Raw genomic sequence first — 20471 nt, forward strand, 5'->3', positions numbered from 1 at the left:
GATTCCACAAATAACAAAATCGTATAACAAAAGTTGTGCTAAGTGACACTGAGACAAGGGATTGATAAATGTCAAACTTGTGAGGCACAATTCCAAAGGTATCTCATGAAAAAGCGGAGCTCCAAACGCAAAGGGCAGCCCTCAGGCACACAAGCTGTCTCACCTCCCTCTCGGAGCGCGCCCCAGCCCGTCACAAAGCAGGAACTGCCGGCCGAGAAGACGTGGGTCGATGCTGGAAGGCAGATGGGATGCACGGTGTTGCTGAAGTTCAATGGCTGGCTCAGTTCCAACAAGGAGATGTCATAATCGTAGGTCATCTCACTGTAGCTTGGGTGGGTGATGATGGTCTTCAAAGTACGCTGCTGAACAGAGCCGTCCTGGATGTTCTGGTCCCGCAGACCACTGTACGTCAGCCAGCTGGATGTCATTTTGTAGCTGTTGGAAGAGAAAATGAACACAATGTTGTTTTGGAGGTTAGTTGTTTAAATCAGATGTTTTGAAAGGTCAACAGCAAATGGATTTGAACGCCATTTCAAGTCTGTATTTTGACAGGAAATCGGATTTAATGAGAAAAAATAAAAATGTACGGTCAGGATTGTGAAAAGCTGTGTTTATAGGACCAGTTTTGGAATATTTTTTTTAAAAAGAAGTCTCTTCTGCTCTCCAAGGCTGCATTTATTTGATCAAAAATACAGTAAAAACAGTTATATTGTGAAATATTACTACAATTTAAAATACCTGTTTTCTATTTGAATATATTTTAAATAGTGTCAAAAATCATTCTAAATTTGTATGAATTTGTGCTCACTAATCAATTATTATTGGTGCTTAATTTTTAATAATGGTTCTTACCAATGTTAAAAACTGTTTTTGCTGCTTATTATTTTTATGGAATTATTTAATGAATGGAAGGTTAATAGTGTGAATATTTCACAAAATTACTGTCTTTACAGTGTTTTTAAATCAAATAAACACTGCCTTGGTGAGCATAGGAGACTACTTCTTTTCTTTTTTTCAAAAACATAAAATCCTAATTATTCTAAACTTTTGACCGGTAGTGTAAATGAAAAGGGACTGAAAAATAACTGGGCTTGGTAATTTCAGCTGAAAAGCAAAGTCATTTCAGAGGTGGAACAAGTTATTACATTTTGAAGAAAGACATTTGTGCATTGATGTATCATTCACAAAAAAAAAAAAGACCAGAAACGTTTATTAACAAAGTAAAATGGGGTCAATTTTGATTTCATGGTGAAAGCATAGCTCAGGAGAGCGAATTATCTTTCAGTTCAGCTTTCGTGCTTCAGTCTCAGAAACATGTTGGAATAACTCATCAAGGTAAAATATGATTTTATGCCATGTCTTGTGCTCCACCTGCTGGCCAATGGGAATAAATACAAGCTCAGTCTTTGACCAAAATGTTTGAGCACAAATTTAATGGAGAAAGATACTTAGCAAATGTCTAATTCATGCCTCTGATGATATCAACTACAGCTAACAGACAAAATAAAACAGAGATGCAATAAACCGACTCACTCTGCACTAGGCTGGATGAAGCAGTGGGCAGCACAAAGCAGCCATTTGTTGGAGATGATTGAGGCGCCGCAAGTGTGTCCGTTGGTCTTGAAATGTAGACTGACCTGCCACGGCCATTCCCCCACATCTGCGTTCTGCCCACCCACAATACGGTTGTGCTTGTATGGCCGGACTCCACAGTCTGAAACCAAATTGTAGGAATGGTTCAAACACAAAGAGAGACTTCAAGAAAGACAACGGAAGAGATTTCATTGGCATGCTGAGATGAGAGGTTAAGGAGGTCTTGTTCGAGACCAGCAGGGATAAGATCAGAGGGCTAGCTGCAAAAAAAATGTTAGCATTGAAAGTTCGAGTTTCTCGAAACATCTGCTCTGACTCACAGGACCGTCGGCCTTTAGCGGGACTCAAGCAGAATCATAACAAGGCAGATATATGGAGAAACGAACCGTGCTGGCTGATAAAAACACAATGAGGGAAGGAAAAAGAAACTAGCAACCCTGAGGCCTATAAAAGAAGTAGAAAGAATGAAGAAATGTCAAGTACAATTTCATAAAATAAGTATAATGGCTTTGGGCTTTAACGTGAATTTTTTTCCACACTAATTACCGCATTGTCGATTATTCAGCAACTTCTGGAAATGACAATTGTTTTTAAAGTTTTGAAATGCGCTGAAACACCAAAAGCTTGTGAAAACACTGGGAAGCTCATTATCTTCAAATAATTATGCAATAAAGACACTAGAGCTGCATGGGCGGTAATTGTATTCTCTTACATATTATATATTATAAATCTATACTGTTTCATAACTAAATCTATAACTACCGGTACTGTAAATAATTTGAACCATTAGCTGGGTTTTCTAAAAGAGTTTTTCTAAAAGAGATTTTACTGTGCATTTCAAATTAATATTAATAAAAGCTGCTGTACTTATTTTTTGCCATAATCTAAATCGCTGCTAGTTGACCTAAATCTTAGAATAAATTAAAAGACTGTAGCACATCACTTCAAGACCGTCTGTTGTTAGGAGTAAAATCTTTGCCATAACTGATCTGCCTTTAAATTAGCACAAGATGATGATCTAAATCTTCAAATATTGGCTGATACTGATTCATAAAACAACACCACCACAGATAATCCATATCATGCAAATTGTGCATCCCTAATTAGATTTATTTTTACTAGGAATTCGATGACAAGTATAATATAATATAATATAACAAAATAAATAAAATAATATCAAATATATGACTGGATGAGCCAATCATTGTGAAATAGCTGAAATACACACCTGAGCACCACAGTTCAATTATGTATTTAACAAATATCTCATGAGCAACAGTGCTGTTGTTCTAAATATCATCACAGCTGCAAATTAATCTAAGTTCTTAATATTGAATAACTTTGTGTGTTGAATGGTTACTGCCCATATTTTGTCCAGACTAAAAGAGTGTCTTCACTTTTGTTTGTGAGTGAAAAAAATACATTAAACAATGTGACTTACTGCATTCCTGTTCATCCGAACCATCTGAGCAGTCGTTTTCGCGATCACACTCTGCGTTCACTTTGTTTACACACTGCTTGTCTTTACACTTGAAGGAGAAATCATTGCAGAGACCAGGCGCTAAGAGAGGAAGAGAGCATAAAGTAAAACTTGAACGAATAAACCATCAATTGCAGCTTCTTTTTATCATCAAAGACCTGAAAGACCAAGCAAGAGCCAGCTTATTGATCAGGCCTATTGATTGTTGGATAGGTCACTTATCTCTGCTGAAGGATACAAAAACAATGAACAACTTTGGGATAGAAAGAGTGGGAAGTAAATAAGGGCTGAACAAGTTGGAAAAGACCAACATGTGTGATTTCACTACCGTTTCAGCCTAAGTGTTGAAGCTATTGCCATCACAAGAGTCTATGCATAATTAAAAGCAGGTTAATAATGTATGTAATGGTACTCAATATTTATTGTGAATGTAAATGTCAATGTCAAAATGTCAAAGAAGTGGAGAAACACAGCCAGTAGAAGATTATTTAGAAGAAAAAAGAAGATGCAAATACAGCAGCTTAATGGCTGAAAAAGTCTGATTAAAGTTCAATTTAAAGCATTCCGAAATGTCCTAAAACTTTTAATATTTTAGTTCACCTTTTCAGTGGCTGGCCATTTACTGTGATGACAGTCTTTTAGTTTTTACCTAAACTGATCTTTCTGACAATAGAGACCCTAAGATAACACACACACAGCATGGTCCCAAATCTCACTCAGTACTAAGTTAGTTTGTTGCTTGTGACCAAGTCTGGTTCTCATAATAGACATTATGCAATGCAGATAAGCTTACAGAACAAACTTGACCAACCTAGTGTTAAGCTCTATGGAAAGGCAGTCAGTGATCAGTAAGTTAAATCCACTCACATCCTAAGCAGGAGACCTCATCGCTGCCATCAGCACAGTCATTTTTCCCATCACATACAAAATTCTGTGGGATGCAGGAGCCATCCCCGCACCTTTCCTCACCCGTGCCACACCCTAGGAGGAACAACAAAACAAAGCCTTATCAAGGGTCCTTCAATGGTAAAATAGAAAGTGGCCTTTTGAAGTATGCAACAATGGAGCAAGTGTTAAAGGTGTACATATGTTGATGTTCTCAAAGAAAATACCAGTTTAAGGTAAGTTCGTCTTAAGCTAGTGTTTATTTGAATCCCAGAAAACAGCTGATCGTGTGATCTCATCAAGATCCTGCTTTACTAGGCCTCTGCTTGATCTGTGTGAATGCTTAGTGTATCCTTAAATGGGTTTTGTTTCATTTAAATTGACTTCCTTTTGATCAGGGTTTCCAAGTGGGGTTAACTGCTGAAATGTAAATGCTGAACTGAGCAACAAAATTTATAATTATGTTTGTTGAAATGTAATAGGAGAAACTCACCGCACTGTTTCTCATCACTGTTGTCGCCACAGTCATTCATTCGGTCACAGACAAATAACTGAGGCCTACAAAGGCCATTACTGCAAGAGAACTGTTCCTCATCACAGTCTGAAACATTATAAACACATACTGAATAATACAAAATGTATGTGAATCACCTAACTTTGTCAGATATTAGTACAATGTATACTGTCCTGAAAAGGTTGTTTCAAATAACAGATTTCCAAGTATTCCCAATTTCAATGGCTAATGATAGGTAGCAAACAGGATGCAGAATTATAATTCAAAACAGAATTTACATGTAATTTATTTCAGTATGAATTGACTTCCTATTTCCAGAAACATTTAATGATTTCAAAAATGATCAAAACATAGCGTTCATTTTATGAACCAAAAACACCTAATTTCTCAGAATGCTATAATTTATAATTACTTATACATTTAATTTATAATATTTAATATAATAAATACACAACAAATAGAATTGTTAAAATGTTGGCGTTAATGTTCTTATTAAGTTATCTGAAAACAATGAGGTGCTGTTTGGCAAAATATTCATTGGTTTATTCCAAACTTAATTAGGAGGAATCTGTCCAATCAGTTGAAGAAAACAAGACACTGTTGTTTCAGTACTTGTAAACAATAGATACTGATCTATATATTATGGAATAAAATCAACATAAATCAATTATTGATGCAATTATGTATCATTAATTTTGACTGATGAATTATCTGTGTTGTGCATCTTCCTGTCATTCCAAATCAATATCCCGTTGGACAGGGCTATTCCAATTCAAGCTCTAATTAATCAATTGAAAGGTATAAACTAAATGTTACAACATCCTGACTGGGGTGAGACTTACTGCAGTTTCTCTCATCACTCATGTCTTCGCAGTCGTTCCACCCGTCACAGTGCTGCTGTTTTGTGATACACAAGCCTGAGGTGCACGCAAACTGACCAGGGCAAGCTGGAGAAGAAAACAGGAAGACAGCCAGGACTCAACGCAAGAAGAAGTGAAGGAGAGTTCTAATGATAGAATATGATCTGTTTGTTTGAAATATTCCTGGATCAAAAACTGATCACTGCATTTACGTACGGTTTACAGGGTCATAGGCGGTGTAAATGATCCTGAATCCCTTATCAGTGTAGGATTCATCTGAATGGAACTTCACTTCCAAGGTATTGGCGGGGCTAGAGAGCACAAGTCTACGTCTCTCCCCACAATACCTTAAAAAAAAAAAAAAAAGGGAAGGAAGGAAGGAGCTGTTAATAAAACAAAGGCTAGGATATCAACAACAAAAACTAAACAACTAAAGAAGAATAACCAGAACAACAACAAAAAGAATGGCCAACAGACTGCTCCTCTGGTTTAAAGGTACAGTAAATTGAGCTTTACGCCATTTTATAGATTGTCAGGAAGCTGACAAGAAACAATGAAATCTTTCTGGCTGTCATGGCGGGACAGATGACAGAACTTACTTTTTTCCCAGCACCTCTATGTAGTCTTTGTGACAGGTGTTAGTGTCCACCCCCGGCTCTTTCACACGGAACATGGTGAACTCAATCTTTATTCTTTTGCCAGCAGGAACCTGCAGAATCCACATGATAGTGTTCAGGGTTATTTTCAAAAAGACATGAATCAACAAACACTTCACCATCATATTGTTCTAATCGCATATCATTTCCGTTCTTTTGTGAAACACAAAATGAGATGTTAGGCAGAAACGCTAGGCAGAGATGTTAGCTGTTTCCTGGAAAAATAGAAAATAATAAAAACAGAGAACCAATATTACATCAAATTAAGAAATACTTGAAAAATGATCTCATATATACCTTTCATTTTAAAACATGAGTACTCTTTTAACCCTTTTCCATCAGAATGGTTCTCGTTCTGGAGCCAGAACGTGTTCTCGGCCAGGCGAACTGGAGCCTGTCTCGAACAGGCTGCGTGTTTCCTTGAGGAACGAACGGTGATGTAGCGCTACTATGTGTTGTTTATCTGAATATAACCAGTCTAAAAAAACATTGAGTGTCCCGGTGTTTGTGCAGACTACACTTCTGTTTTGTTGTTCACAGCACCGAGAGTGATTCTAGCGTACCAGCAACTCACATAACCTGGCCGTACTCTCATTGGTCTAAATTGAAACTGAAACCCTAGATTCACTCGCTCTCTTGCACACTTGGTCTTCTCTCGCGCGTGAGACAGCGGCAGCATTTCTCCGCCCCCGCTCCTCGGCTCCGTTCAAGATTAGCAATTTATTAAGAATCGGCATGGAAGACCCTTTTTTGCAGTGGAAATGCGTGGAGTGGTTCGAGCACAGGCTGGGAACCCGCACCGGAACAGTGTCGGTGGAAAAGGGGTATCTGTTAGTAAACATAAAAAAGTGAAACAGTGTTGTGAAGCTTACATTGATGTTCCACTTGCAGTCCACCAAAGGAGGGTAGAAACTAGGGTAATGCGGAGAGGTGAAGTTTCCTGTGGGAGCAGTCAGAATTGCTCCACAGCTCACATCTAGAAATGAATATGGTGGGAGGGGGAATGAATGGGAAAAAGTTATTAAGAAACCAACATGAAACACTTTCTAGTCAATTCAACATTCTTTTTCAAGTTTCAAGGCTGCTTTAAGTAAGACACTGCTAGTGTTTACATGAGCAATATCACACGAGTAGCAGTGCAATATGGCTGTATATCAGCACGGCTGTGATTCGGCCGTCACGGCGTATTAATATACAGCCATATCGCACAGCTACGAGTGTGGTATTACGTTTATTCGTATTATTACGTAACAGTTCAAAGGCACAAGTGAGTAATTAAATAAGAAACAACAACGGAGGTTAAAAACCCTCTTTTGTGCAGAACTAGTCAAGGTTATTTTCGTAAACGAAAACTGAAACTAAGACTAAAACTATTGGTCAAAAAACATTTTCGTAAACTGAAATAAAATAGAAATTTCAACATTAATGTAAAATTTAAACAAAACGAAACTAACAACAGTTACTGAAAAACTAACTGAAAAAAAATATATAATTAGCAGAAATAAATAATCGTTTTCGTAATTAATAAGCTCTCATCCTACAGCCTAGCGGAAAATCACTTTTTTTCCATTCCACTGTGCTACTTTATTTTTCAATGTATGACCGATGCGCTATAGTCTCGCGTCTTCTGCAGCATCACGTGCTCACACACTCACACACGACGCTCTAAAAACGCGGCACTCAAGTTAAAATAAGTTCAACTTTTAAAAGACGCGTATCGAGACCTTGCGCTTTATCCCCACTGTGCGCGCGTCTTTCTGTGTGTGAACCAGCCCTGAGAAGCAGAAAGGCCCAAATAAGTATTTTCACCTCATGCAAATACAGCTGTACCTTAATCCCAGGTATAAGATAACCATCTCATGTGAAACTAGCCTAAACAAGATAGGCCTATACCACACATATTAGACAAGATAGCAACACATAGCAAGTCTATAGCGCAGAAATAGACGTACTGTATATTTGTCAGAGTAGAAGTATACTAAATGTCTGGTCTGAAGAGAACATTTGAATATGTGTATAACTATGAGTGTATTATTTTAAACGATGCAATAGACAAAAAGCATAAATTGATCAATACAAGAATAATGTTTGAAAGGATTAATAATTGAAATAACCTTAAAGAATAATCATAATAATCATACGCATTTCCTTTTTCTTATACACCAAGTTGAACAAGATTTCATTTTTAATATTATTATTATATAATTTTTACTTTTTTGTTGCATTTGTTTGGTTCTTTGTTCATCCTCAAACAATTACTTTATTTTTATTATTAAGAGGTTTTCACAAGAGTTAACTGTAAACTGCAAACATTAAACTTTGCTGAAATTAAATGTCTTTAACTGGAAGTGTTCTGTTAACTCTGCTAAACTATAATTACTAAAACTAAAACTGAAACGAAATATATAAAAACTAAAAAGAAATGTGTCCACAAAATAAAAACTAAACTAAAACTAACAAAACCATTAATGAAACTAACTAAAACTAAACTGAAATTTATAGGAAATTTGAAAATATTAAAATAAAAACTAATTTAAAAATGCAAAACTATAATAACCTTGGAACTACTTCCACCATGGATTCAAATCTCAAATTGACAGTTTGACAGTTGAGCCCAAGCCTCCGTTACCAATTCTAAAACGTCACTTTAGAACTAGTAACGAAGGAATGTTGAGTCGCTTCATTGAAGCTTATTGTATTATGTAGAGTAGAGTATTATGCTATTATGAGAGAGAGAGATCGACTAAACAAATGTATTACCTGCATCTTTGCTAGCATCTAATACCACAACATTAATGTAACTTTCACTAAAGTCCATATCACGATCACTAACGGACCATTTCTCAATACTAAACACAGCATATTATTTGTATAAAATATTTAATGAACAACAATATTTAAATGAATGACAAAAGCCATTATAAAAGACAATAGGAAATAAACAAGCAAACGATTCAGTCAAACGCAGAAAAGTAGCTCTCTAGTGGGCTACAGGATTTAAGTGAAATATAGCCTAAATATAAACTTATGAAACGTAATTAAAGACCAAAGATTACCAGTTTGATATACCCCAAATGAATCATATCTTATTTTTAACCACTATCTACATAAGAGCCAGCGGCAAATTCCCGAAGGACTGGCCAAGATGAAGCTGTTCTCCGCGGGTACATGAGCGCTGGCCGTTTAGCGCTCATGTACCCACGGAGAACAGCTTCGTCTTGGCCAGTCCTTTGGCCAGCTGATGGCCTGGAGCTCACATTGTAAAATAGGCACTATGATGATATATTACTCACATATTTGAGGTCTAAATAACTACATTCTAGCCTTCAAAACTCTTAAAACTACATTTTGTGACAAAACAACAGTAGAATTTGTAAAAAACATGGTGGATTTGCTTGACCGCCGTGACAATCGCTGTGATACAAACGGTGAAACTGCGCTGATACTGGGGAATTATTGCACGGCTCTCAGCCAATCAGATTCGAAAACCAGAAAGAACTGTTGTATAAAAAGACTTAATCTGAACTGGATGACTTTATAAAATGCTAAAGCATTTGTACAGAATGATTACAAGTTTTACCAGTAGTAGAAGGAATGGCAAAGTAAACCGCTTTGAATCCTAGTTTCCGGACCACGTCTGTGACCAGGTTGACAAGCATGATGTTACCAGAAGAATCAACCTCAAGAGGATTTGTAGGAGGGCGAAGTCCACACTGTCTGTGATGGAAAGAGTGTCAGAACTGTGACAACTGTATAGAAGAGCACTGTATTATTGCACACCTGTATGGATTATAACCTGTGAAGAGAGTATTATCAATATGTTTGTTCCAAAAATGAAAGACAATATAATATAAATATAGCTGCGACCAGCTATTAGCGGGGCCAAGCGCAAGAAGAGGATAAGACATGCCAACATGGCTGGGAGTGTCAGACCAACTGCAGCAAGTAGCAATTGAAGACATTTAAAGATGAATTTAGGCAAAATGGCTGAAAAAATCATATACAGTAACTACAAATTTTATGGATTATCACTTTCAACCAAAAGGTGGTGCTGTCTCAAAACCTTTTGAGTACCTTCAGGGCATGGTGCCGATGACTCGTACCGAGTTTCATAACGATACGCTAATGTGTTCTTAAAGTATAACATTTTATATCTCAATACTGTATTGAAGTCAATGGCAATTTCATGTTTTGTTCTATTATAGCGCCAACAAGAGGCAAAATCCCACATTTGTCGTCAAATTTGTGTCTAATTTGGTGAAAATATCTAATTTAGTTTTGGAGTTATGACGCCCGATTCTAACAAGACCACTTTTATGATTTTTGGACAAATCATTTAGAAGTTCTAAACAAAAGTAGCCATTTTTCATATCTCCGGACCAGTAGGTGGCACTGCGCCGAAACGCAGCATGTAGCCTAAAGTCATACTTGTGATGATGTACCAAGTTTGGTCTGAATAGGATAAAGCATTGCGGAGATACAGCCTTACGTCTGTTTTTGCAAGCGATACGTACAAAAGTCAATAACGGCTGGGTTTATCAAAAATATTTTAATAACTTTTTGCCCGCATTGTCTGAAGAAGATTGGATTACATTTTCATGAAAATCAGACAAACCGTCTAGGAGGAGTTAAAAAAAGTACTCCTTTTTTCTGTGAATTCAAAACGGCGGACCAATTTTCATGATGGAAAATGACGTCATAGGGTGCAATCAAATCGTCTTGAGCTTTTTGGTTTTTAGCTAACAGAGAGAGAGAGAGAGAGAGAGAGAGAGATGAGAGAGAGAGAGAGAGAGAGAGAGAGAGAGAGAGAGATACCTGGGGCGTAACAACATTATTAAGAACCGTATGGCTCTGTGTCACCGTATGGCTGAGCAGTGTTGTGAGTATTATGTTCAGAGCCCACTGGCTTCAAGATACAGTTTGTGACCTATACACTTCAGGTGATTTGTTGTGTAGCATAAATACACCAAGAAAAGAAAAATAAGCGCTCCTTTACTAAAGCCTGTGATCAGGTGACTAAAAATTGGCATGTATCTGAGAGGTGCTAGTAGAGAGGGGTCTTAACAAGCCAATCTTCAGCTAGAAGCCTGAGGCCAACCATGAAAAATGAAACTGAATTGAAAAAAGTAACCGCTATCCAGCAATGAGGGGGCTTTGTCCTTGACGTATAGAAGATAGTGCTATATATCCTATACACCATGGTTTAAAAGTTTGCGGTTAGTATTATTCTTTTTTAAATTAATTAATATTTATTTAAATGAATAATACTTTTATTCAGCAAAGACGAATTAAATGGATCAAAAGTGAGAGTAAAGACTTTTGAACATTCTATTCTAAAAGAATCTTTAAAAATGGTTTCCACAAAAACAAAGCAGCTGCAGCACAGAAATGTTTCTGGAGCAGCAAATCAGCATATTAGAATGATTTCTGAAGGATCATGTGACACTGAAGACTGGATTAATAATGCTGAAAATTCAGCCTTGCCATCACTGAATAAATTACATTTCAAAATATAAAATGCTTATTTTAAATCATAATAATATTTCACAATATTACCGTTTTTTTCTGTATTTTTGATCAAATCAATGCAGCCTTTGGTGAGCAGAAGAGAAAAAAACAACAACAAAAAAAAACATTTAAAGCATTTGTTTATCATTTTAACTTTTTTTTTTTCTCTCTCTTTTAAATTTGAGGTCCCTAAAAGTGTATTTTTAACATTTTTAAGGTGGGAAAAATGGGTTATTTTGCTCAACATAGTGAGGAAAATTTCTCAATGCTTAATCAAAATGCTTAAGTGCATTCAGCATTACAATGTAGTCACAATATTCAGAGTTAAACTATGCTACATTTTTTGTTAAATCAATAGAATGTCACAGATTCTTTCAATAGAGGATAGCTGGTATTTAACTCAGAATATTGCTATAAGCAACACTGGTATATGTTATGACAGGAAGTCAAATCTGAGGTTTGAAAGCTGCATATACTCACTTTGTGATGGCGCGAGTGCTGTCAGGACTGAGAGAGTCGTAGATGGCCACATAGTCATTGGCACAGTCATCCTCGATGTGGAAGGTCTTGAATTTGACAATGATGGAGTAGCCTTTAGGGGCGCGAATCTGCCACTGACATCGGGAGTGAGCTGGGTATTTCCTAGGGTGTTCGGGAGATGTAAATTCTTTGCTGGTCGTTTCAGCAACAAGACTGTAAAAGCAGTTCTCTGACAACAGAAACAGGAAAAGTAGAAAGATCTGATATTTAATGCATGATGAGTGCTTGTGTACTTGTATTTGCCTAAATGAGCAGTATACAACAAATGCAGATCCCACAATGCAATTTATTTATGGAAATGGAATTTGCGTTCTTATTCTAAAAAAGTCATATACTTGCATATGTTGAAAATACGTGGAAATACACAGTGAAAGTTCTAGTATTTTGAGGGGAAGGTCAAGAGTGCATAATAACAGCCTCTTGCTGATGATGGAGAAAACTGGAACAAGCACATGCTAAAACTAACTTGAATAGTGGCAGGCATAACAATGGACATTATATCTGCTTAGGAACAGAAGGGTATATGCTCAGCAGAGATATGAAATCAACCAATCATAATGAAGTAAACATGTAACCTTTTAATCATGCTATTTTTATAAATTCTTTCAAGGGATGAATATTTGTGCATTTTTCTCTCTGTTGTCGTGACTGACTCTTTGCCCTCTTCATCAATTATCTTTTTTTTCCCATTTGTGGTAAGAGTTATCTGGATTCGGGTCTGGTTTATCAAGTGAGAAAAAGAATACAGGGCGGGACTTGATGTTGTCAACCCAGAATTGATCAATAGAATGTGGCCGTTGCAAAACTAAATGGATGCATATTTGATCAATCACTGTGTGTAAGGTCCCAATTCTAACCAAACAGACCACAAAGTAACACCCAAAACGCCACCATAACCACAGAATTAAAAATTAAATGTTATCTTGCTGTTAATTATTCGTCATGTTGAATATTTATGATCAGAAATGCTGTTGTGTGGTGGGAACCCCAAGGACAAACCACACCCAATCAGAAAGCGAGCTTACGGAAGATCGCCATTTCTTCTTGCAAGTCGTCCGCCATGTTTGTTTACTCTAAAGTCACGTTTGACCTCAAGAGATTTTGTGAGATTTCCAGTTCTCACAGACGGGACTCAAACATAACTGTAAAATCGTCATGTTCGTGGTCTCAAATTTAGAAAATCTGATTAGATTTTAAAGATCTTTCAGTGTGGGTCAGCCTTTAATTGAAGTAAAACGGGTCTGTTTTGCTTTCATGTTGACTATAAAGCCATAACAAATTTCAATGCACTTGCAGTTTAATGCAGATAGTTTAAACATTTGTATATAAGTGCTGTTGAAGAGTTTCTGTGGTTGAAAAACAGGTTTTTGAGATCTTGTGTGTTTGTGCACAGTAAGGTAAGTGGAAGGGAAAGCGAGCGAGAGACAGAGTGAGCGTGAGATGGAGGCGGGCAGGCATTTTTCAGTGAGTGACAGGAGAGAGCACGGCAACCCAGGTGGAAAATTACAGTGCAGCGGTGACTGAAATGGGACACACTTTACTCACTGGATCTGGGGTCCCTGGCCATCCGAGGGTCTGTGGCTGCAGAGACAGAGAGAGAGAGAGAGAAAATGATGCATGCTGTCCTTTTTTCAGTCCTCTTTCCTTCCATTTTCCACAGGCCTGTCAGACATTCTGTTCCTTCTCCTCCACCCCTCACCTTGACTGTGACGTTCACAAATACCAGTCTCTCACCTCACTACAGCGACATGAGTCTCCGTACAGATATATAATTTTAAGCAGGGCACTGAGGTGTCACTCAGGCCTGCTGCTCTCGTGTATATAATGCAAATGGGGACTGGAGAAGGACAGACAGTAACAGCTTTTTATTTTGTAGAAACAGAGAATTACTCTGTTGCATTGAGCCTCACATTGGAGGCAAGTCCCTACTGTTATCTAGAAAGTTATTAAAAAGCATCAGCACCCCTAAAGGAGCCATTCCAATTCGTTTTTTCATTTATATACATTAGTCGTGGTATTTTGCAACAAAAACAGTCATAATGTATTTTTCCACAACCGTTTTCAATTTAATCTTCCTTTATTCACCCTAATTACTGCACTGTGACTCTGAGAAGCAAATATGCTCTTTCTTTGTAATTAGCAATCATCTTACGTGAAGCGGTGATGTCGCTGGAAGTGATTGCGACGCTCCCGAAGCGTTTGCCCTCCTGTCGGATGTTCTTCTGCAGAGCCTCGATCACAAGCTGCTCTGTCAGCTCTGGGACGATCTCCTGGTCCATCTCAGGAATGTCAAACTGAGACCAATGATACGCTAAGGTTCCTTCACTGCAGATTAATGATATTGACATATTATTGAATGAAAGTAAAAACAACTAGATTTTTTGTGGAACTTGCCCATGCAAAACTCACTGTCAAAAGCTAGGCTATTGTATGTTGTTGTCAGGGTGTTTCTATGCAGCTGCTAAGGTGTTTTTTTTAATGGTTTTAAGGCTGTTTCTATGCTGTTGCTAGGGTGTTCTGGGTGGTTTCTTACTGACCCAAATAAAAACGAGCCCATTATCTATGATACTCTGATTCAGTGTAATTAATTTTTGTCCTGTTTTTATGGTCCCTTACCCTGAGTATGAGCAACAGTAGTAGTTGAACTGGAAATTAATAATTTGTATTCTATTAGGGTGTTTTTTTTTTAAACCCAGATTCTACGAGACTTGTAATTTATCTCTATCAGCGAAACCACTAGGCATTAAAATCAAGACATAAAGAATGATCTATTCTTTAATTTAAAAACTATTAGATTTAGAGAGTGTGCTATAAATCTAGCTTTGTCTAGATCAGTGCTCTTTCGCTCAGCTGTACCTGAAGGCAGTGATGACAGACTTGGTGTAGTATTTGGAAAGTAAAGGATCTCTGGTGAATGTATCGTTCATCTAAAAAAAAAAAAAAAAAAACAGTAGATTATTATTTAGAATTATTATTATTTTAAGAAATAAATGGCCAATGATATGCAGTAACAGCACAACATGTAACAACCCTTTTCACAATACAGTCATTTCAAATGAATCAGATCTAACAAAAGTATTGTATGTGTGTGTGTGTGTGTGTGTGTGTGTGTGTGTGTGTGTGTGTGTGTGTGTGTGTGTGTGTGTGTGTGTGTATATACACTACTGGTCAAAAGTTTTAGATTGGTAAGATTTTTTTATGTTTTTAAAAGGAGTCTCTTCTGCTCACCAAGGCTGCATTTATTTGATAAAAAAACAATAAAAAATGTTATGACAATTTAAAATGACTGTTTTCTATTTTAATATATTTTAAAATGTAATTTATTCCTCATATGAAAGCTGAATTTTCAACATCATTACTCCAGTCTTCAGTGTCACATGATCCTTCAGAAATAATTCTAATATGTTGATTTTATGCTCAAAAAAACATTCATTATTATTTTCAATGTTGAAAACAGTTGTGTACAATTTTTTTTGCAAAATTCTTTGATGCATAGAAAGTTCAAAAGAACAGCATTTATTTAAAATAGACTATTTTCTAACATTATAAATGTCTTTACTGTAACTTTTGATCAGTTTAACTCATCCTTGATGAATAAAAGTATTGATTTATTTTATTTATTTCCCCCCCCAAAAAAAAAAAAATTCTTACTGACCCAAAAAATTTTGAACGGTAGTGTTTAATGTTACAAAAGCTTTCCATTTCAGATAAATGCTGTTCTTTTGAACTTTCAATTCATTATAGCATCATGAAATAAAATTGTAAAAAACTGTCAAAACTATTTCACAATATGACCGTTTTTGTTTGTATTTTTAATCAAATAAATGCAGCCTTGGTGAGCAGAAGATACTTTTTAAAAACATTAAAAATCTTACAGATCTAAAACTTTTGACCGGTAGTGTGTAAATATACACATATATACATACATATATACACACCCACATATATACATACATATATACATACATGTATATATACACGTGTGTGTGTGTGTGTGTGTGTGTGTGTGTGTGTGTGTGTGTGTGTGTGTGTGTGTGTGTGTGTGTGTGTGTGTGTGTGTGTCACCTTTGTACAAATGTCTAAATAAATGATTAGTAATATTTACATTTTAAATCTTTAATAACAAAAAAAAAAGTCAAGATAAATCCTAAAAGGTCCCAAAACAGGCTTTGTAAAGTTTTGCTTTCACAATAAAATATTTGACACTGATCATTGTGGCATTCAGCACGTAATGTGAACCTAATGAGTCAAGCTTTGTTTATTGGCTCTGCAGGGCAATGGGAAGTTCTTTGTTTGAGGCAGACATAGCTCAGGAGTGCCGTTTTGTGCTTTTCAGCATGATATGGAAGAAATACACAAATCTGATAGAACAGTATAACAGTAAACAGAATACATCCTTGTCTGTTGAGTCAACAGAAATTAATGAACAAGCATGCTGACTGCCTTGCCAGGATATAGTCAGTAACTTTGTCTTTGAAAATAAATATACCATGACAGAAACAACAACAAGTTACCATGAGCATAAAGACAAATTGACCCATATTTACCAAAATCAATATATATGGTGATATATTCCATCTCAACAATATGTGTAAATGCCATTTTTGTGGCATATATGCCCCTTCAGATGAGGCTTTATTGCATCTTTGCAGTGTAAAGACACAAACACTTCAATGACTGAAAGTCTATGTACTGATATATTTTTTTATATATATATAAAAATAGAGATAATATGGTGCATCTCTAGTGCTCATGAAGAGGACAGAAAATAACGGAATCATTCTTCAATTTAGAATAAAGGATCTCAAAAGGAAGTCAAAGTTTCCAGAACACTCATAAACACTGTCAAAGGAGAAAAGTCTGAGAAACAAAAACACTCACAATTCCTTCCAGATCTTTTGCCACTTGTTGGAATTCCGCACTTTCAGGGTTGTCATATACTGGGCTGTACTCGGGCTTGAGAAGCTTCATGTGTCCGCTGTAAACCAGCGTGGATGAGCTGGCTTTCTGAGTGGTGGACTCATCTTCCAATTCTTTGCTCCTGACTGAGAGATGGACATTTTTGTATTAATTAAAATAGTACGAATTGTACACAACACATTCAAATGTTTAGGGGCAGTAAAATTTATTTTGAAGAAATTAACACTTATTCAGCAAGAATGTATTAAATTGATCAAAAGCGATAGTAAAGACATTTATAATGTTACTAAAGATTTCCATGTCAAATAAATGCCGTTCTTTTTGTTTTTTACTGTAAAAATAAATACATCAGATCAGTTCATGATAAAGTATTAGATAAAGGTTGAGCATTTGAGACCCCAAACATTTGAAAGGTAGTATAGGTGTGCAACCTTCTTGATTTAAGAGCAAGTTCCCTAGAGACAATTGGTGAAGCGGGTTTACCAACAAAGAGCCACACAAGAAATCCGACGACTGCGGCCACTACCAGCAGGGAAACGACGACCCCCACGGCAATGCTCGTCTTCCGTGCTGATGTCATCTTCTGTTCACTCGTCAGGAAGGTGACCTGCTCATGTCGCCCATTCCCTCTCTGAAACAGAAATTAAAGTATTCTTCTGTGAGCATGTCCTTCAAAAGTAAACATTTAGCTTCTCCGTCAAGCAAATTATACAAAATAACACTACGAATGAATCATGAATTCCGCTGGTTTCACTTTAAATGGCTGGAAAGCGCAAGAAAGCACCAACAGCGAAAGGGAAGAGGTTAAAGAAATAAAAACACTCATTTTAGTCTACTTGAGACTTCAAATATAGCACAAGGCTTATATAATACTGTTATTTCATTTTGGGTTTTCATTGTATCAAAAAGAGCAGTGTGAACAGTTTAAAACTACTCCTTTTGTGATCCTGCTGTGTAACTTCTGCTCTACTGAAGAAAAACAGCACACTGTATATACAAATTCTTGTTAGTTGCTTTGCTTAGAGAACATGAAAGCACAAACACATTAAACATTAAATGACATTAAATGTTAATATAAACCACCACATTTGATAGAAAAATAAATGAAAGTAGCCTCTGGAGGTGCAGCATCTGTAAGAATATTTAATGCAAACTAGCCACTAATGAAAACTATATTTCAGTACCACTTATTTTTGATTAATCTCATTAAATTTAGACTTAAACATGTCGCAAATTATGCATGAGTAGGCGCAGTATGCTTCCAACACAACAAACCCACTTCCCAAACGGTACAGGAAGAGCTGAAAGATAAAGATAAACCAAAAACCAAGCTTTTCGGATGTGCTGCAGCAAGTCCCACCAGTACTGAATGCTCCAAACTGAAAAACATTTTTTTTTTATTGAAATAATGCACATCATGTAAATGCACATAATGTAAATGCACATGGAATGCACTGTTTTTTGCATCAAAAGACTGGTTGAGACTGGTTTCAATGACCCGTACATTGCAGGATCAAAACTGGTTGGGCCTGTTTCTGTGAACTTGCACAAACACAGACAGATATATGACATACTATATCATCCAGATCTGTTTAGAGTATTACATTGTTTGCATGCCTATGTTTAAAGTGTAAGGTGTGAGTTAATATATCTAAGAATGATTGGAGATTCTGAAGATCTGTCTTCAAAGACAGGAGGTAAATATGTTGTAGCTGGTAGCTGAATGGATAAGAATGTCTGAATCTAACTAAAATGTTGAAGGTTCAAAACCAATCCTGAATGTACCATTAGTCCCTGCTGAGTCAACATGAAATGCATTTGCAACCCACTTTCATATAACATTGATGGGAAAAATATTAAAGAACACCACAAATGTAGGGTGGGATTTTACATATTACACACTATAACGATATCCACACACCAATGCACAGTAACATTCTGTTTATTATAAGCATGCACAGCAGTTCTGTCATCTGCCCCTTTAAATGATTGAGCTCTAGGATAGATTCTGATTGACTTTCAATGTTTTCATCATTCATTGTCAGCAGGAAAAAGTCTTTCTGAAAGCGATTCCAATGATATTACTCTTTGGCATTATTGTTTAAGTTCTGGTGTGGACTCTGCTATCGTTTTCAATTTAGAATTTTTAAAATTATATCTTTATCATTATCGTTATAGATATTATCCTTGGTGTGAATGGGCCTTTAAAAATAAAGGTTATTTATTGGTCTATGCTGGTTCCATGAAGAGCCTTTAGGGGCTTTCACACGAGTATAGGAACTAGCCACCAGTGCGGTTCCCCAGAGAACACGATTTTCCCTGGGGCCATTTTCCTGTAGTTTCGCAGCAGAGACTCTGAAGTGTCGTAAGCCGGCCGACAGCGACGTAATTTCAGCGCAAAATTCAACAACGGCAACAACTGGAGGATGGAAGAAGCCGTGATTGGTTGAGAAGTGCCTGGACTTCGGCGTTGGTCCATCTATCGCGGTTTTCCATGTTCGTGGAGTAAGTAAATCTTAGCTGTGCGTTTGCACTAGTTTTTAAAAGTAGCGGGTGCCAGAGTTTAGTATGGAATGCGTTCAGCCAATCACTGGTAGTTCCTATTGTGCTGGGTTAGACCCTACTCTGAACTATGAGCTAATTTAGTTCCCCCAAAAGGCGTTCTTATAACTAAAATCGTTCCCAGTTCCTGCGGTGTGACACCAAAAAGAGGGTACTACCACCAATATTTATATGAACTATGAAAACGGGCTATGAAAGCCCCTTTAAACATTCATGAAACCTTTCCATTCCACAAAAGGGGTTTTTTATAGTGGAAAAAGGTTCTTCACACCAATAAAAACATTTTAAGAACTGTTCACTAAAAGGTTCTTTGGTGAAACAAAAATAGTTCTTCTATGGCATCACTGTTAAAAAAAAAATAAAAAAAATAAAAAAATAAAAAACATGTTTGGAATCTTTATTTTTAAGAAGGTAAGGACACACAATAATAACTATCCAGCACATTATATCAGTTCATATGTCCGATATGCCTATATATATTGGCCAATAATTAATTGTTCACGCTCATTTCTCTTTTTTTTAATCAAGTTAATCTTTCCCAATTTATTTAGAGGGTAAATGCAATATTCAGCAAATCTCAAAATGAATATCCATCTTTACATAATATTCTGATGCCAAAATTCATATAGGCTGTACTGTACATCTATTTATTTAGAGAGGAGACAGAAGAGCCACATTGGAAAAATTGCTTAAATGTGTGTGCAAAACAGCAAATAACAGACTAAATCACTATTTCAGAGGTCTGTGTTTGAGAAAGGTTCAAATTATGTCTAGATTTTGCAAGATGTGGTTAGTGTTCTGCTGCGAGATATCTGGATGGGCCGCATACTGTATGCAGAATCCCAAAGGATGCAGAGGTACTAAATAACATCACTGACAGACATCTACAGTCAGGCATTTAAGGGACCAACCGGCCTCTTCCTTCATTTCCTCCTTTCTTCCACACACACTGT

The 20471-nt window shown here is 36.6% G+C and overlaps 1 protein-coding gene across 2 annotated transcripts in view; it reads right to left on the reverse strand.

Moving 5' to 3' along the window:
• Positions 1 to 20471, reverse strand: part of st14 (ST14 transmembrane serine protease matriptase) — a 37795-nt gene that overhangs the window by 3302 nt on the left and 14022 nt on the right. For both annotated transcript variants that reach the window (XM_082179117.1, XM_082179116.1), the window contains exons 2-17: positions 17440 to 17587; positions 16918 to 17081; positions 14893 to 14963; positions 14189 to 14361; positions 13582 to 13617; positions 11977 to 12205; positions 9569 to 9705; positions 6861 to 6964; positions 5932 to 6041; positions 5549 to 5679; positions 5315 to 5419; positions 4452 to 4559; positions 3941 to 4054; positions 3035 to 3154; positions 1534 to 1714; positions 164 to 435 (exon numbers count right to left, since the gene is read on the reverse strand). In XM_082179117.1, coding sequence (XP_082035243.1) covers positions 164 to 435; positions 1534 to 1714; positions 3035 to 3154; positions 3941 to 4054; positions 4452 to 4559; positions 5315 to 5419; positions 5549 to 5679; positions 5932 to 6041; positions 6861 to 6964; positions 9569 to 9705; positions 11977 to 12205; positions 13582 to 13617; positions 14189 to 14361; positions 14893 to 14963; positions 16918 to 17081; positions 17440 to 17587 — 2203 coding nt within the window. The remainder of the gene's footprint in view (positions 1 to 163; positions 436 to 1533; positions 1715 to 3034; positions 3155 to 3940; positions 4055 to 4451; positions 4560 to 5314; positions 5420 to 5548; positions 5680 to 5931; positions 6042 to 6860; positions 6965 to 9568; positions 9706 to 11976; positions 12206 to 13581; positions 13618 to 14188; positions 14362 to 14892; positions 14964 to 16917; positions 17082 to 17439; positions 17588 to 20471) is intronic.

Source organism: Leuciscus leuciscus (genome assembly GCF_965113295.1).
Source record: "Leuciscus leuciscus genome assembly, chromosome: 9".
NCBI lineage: Eukaryota > Metazoa > Chordata > Actinopteri > Cypriniformes > Leuciscidae > Leuciscus > Leuciscus leuciscus.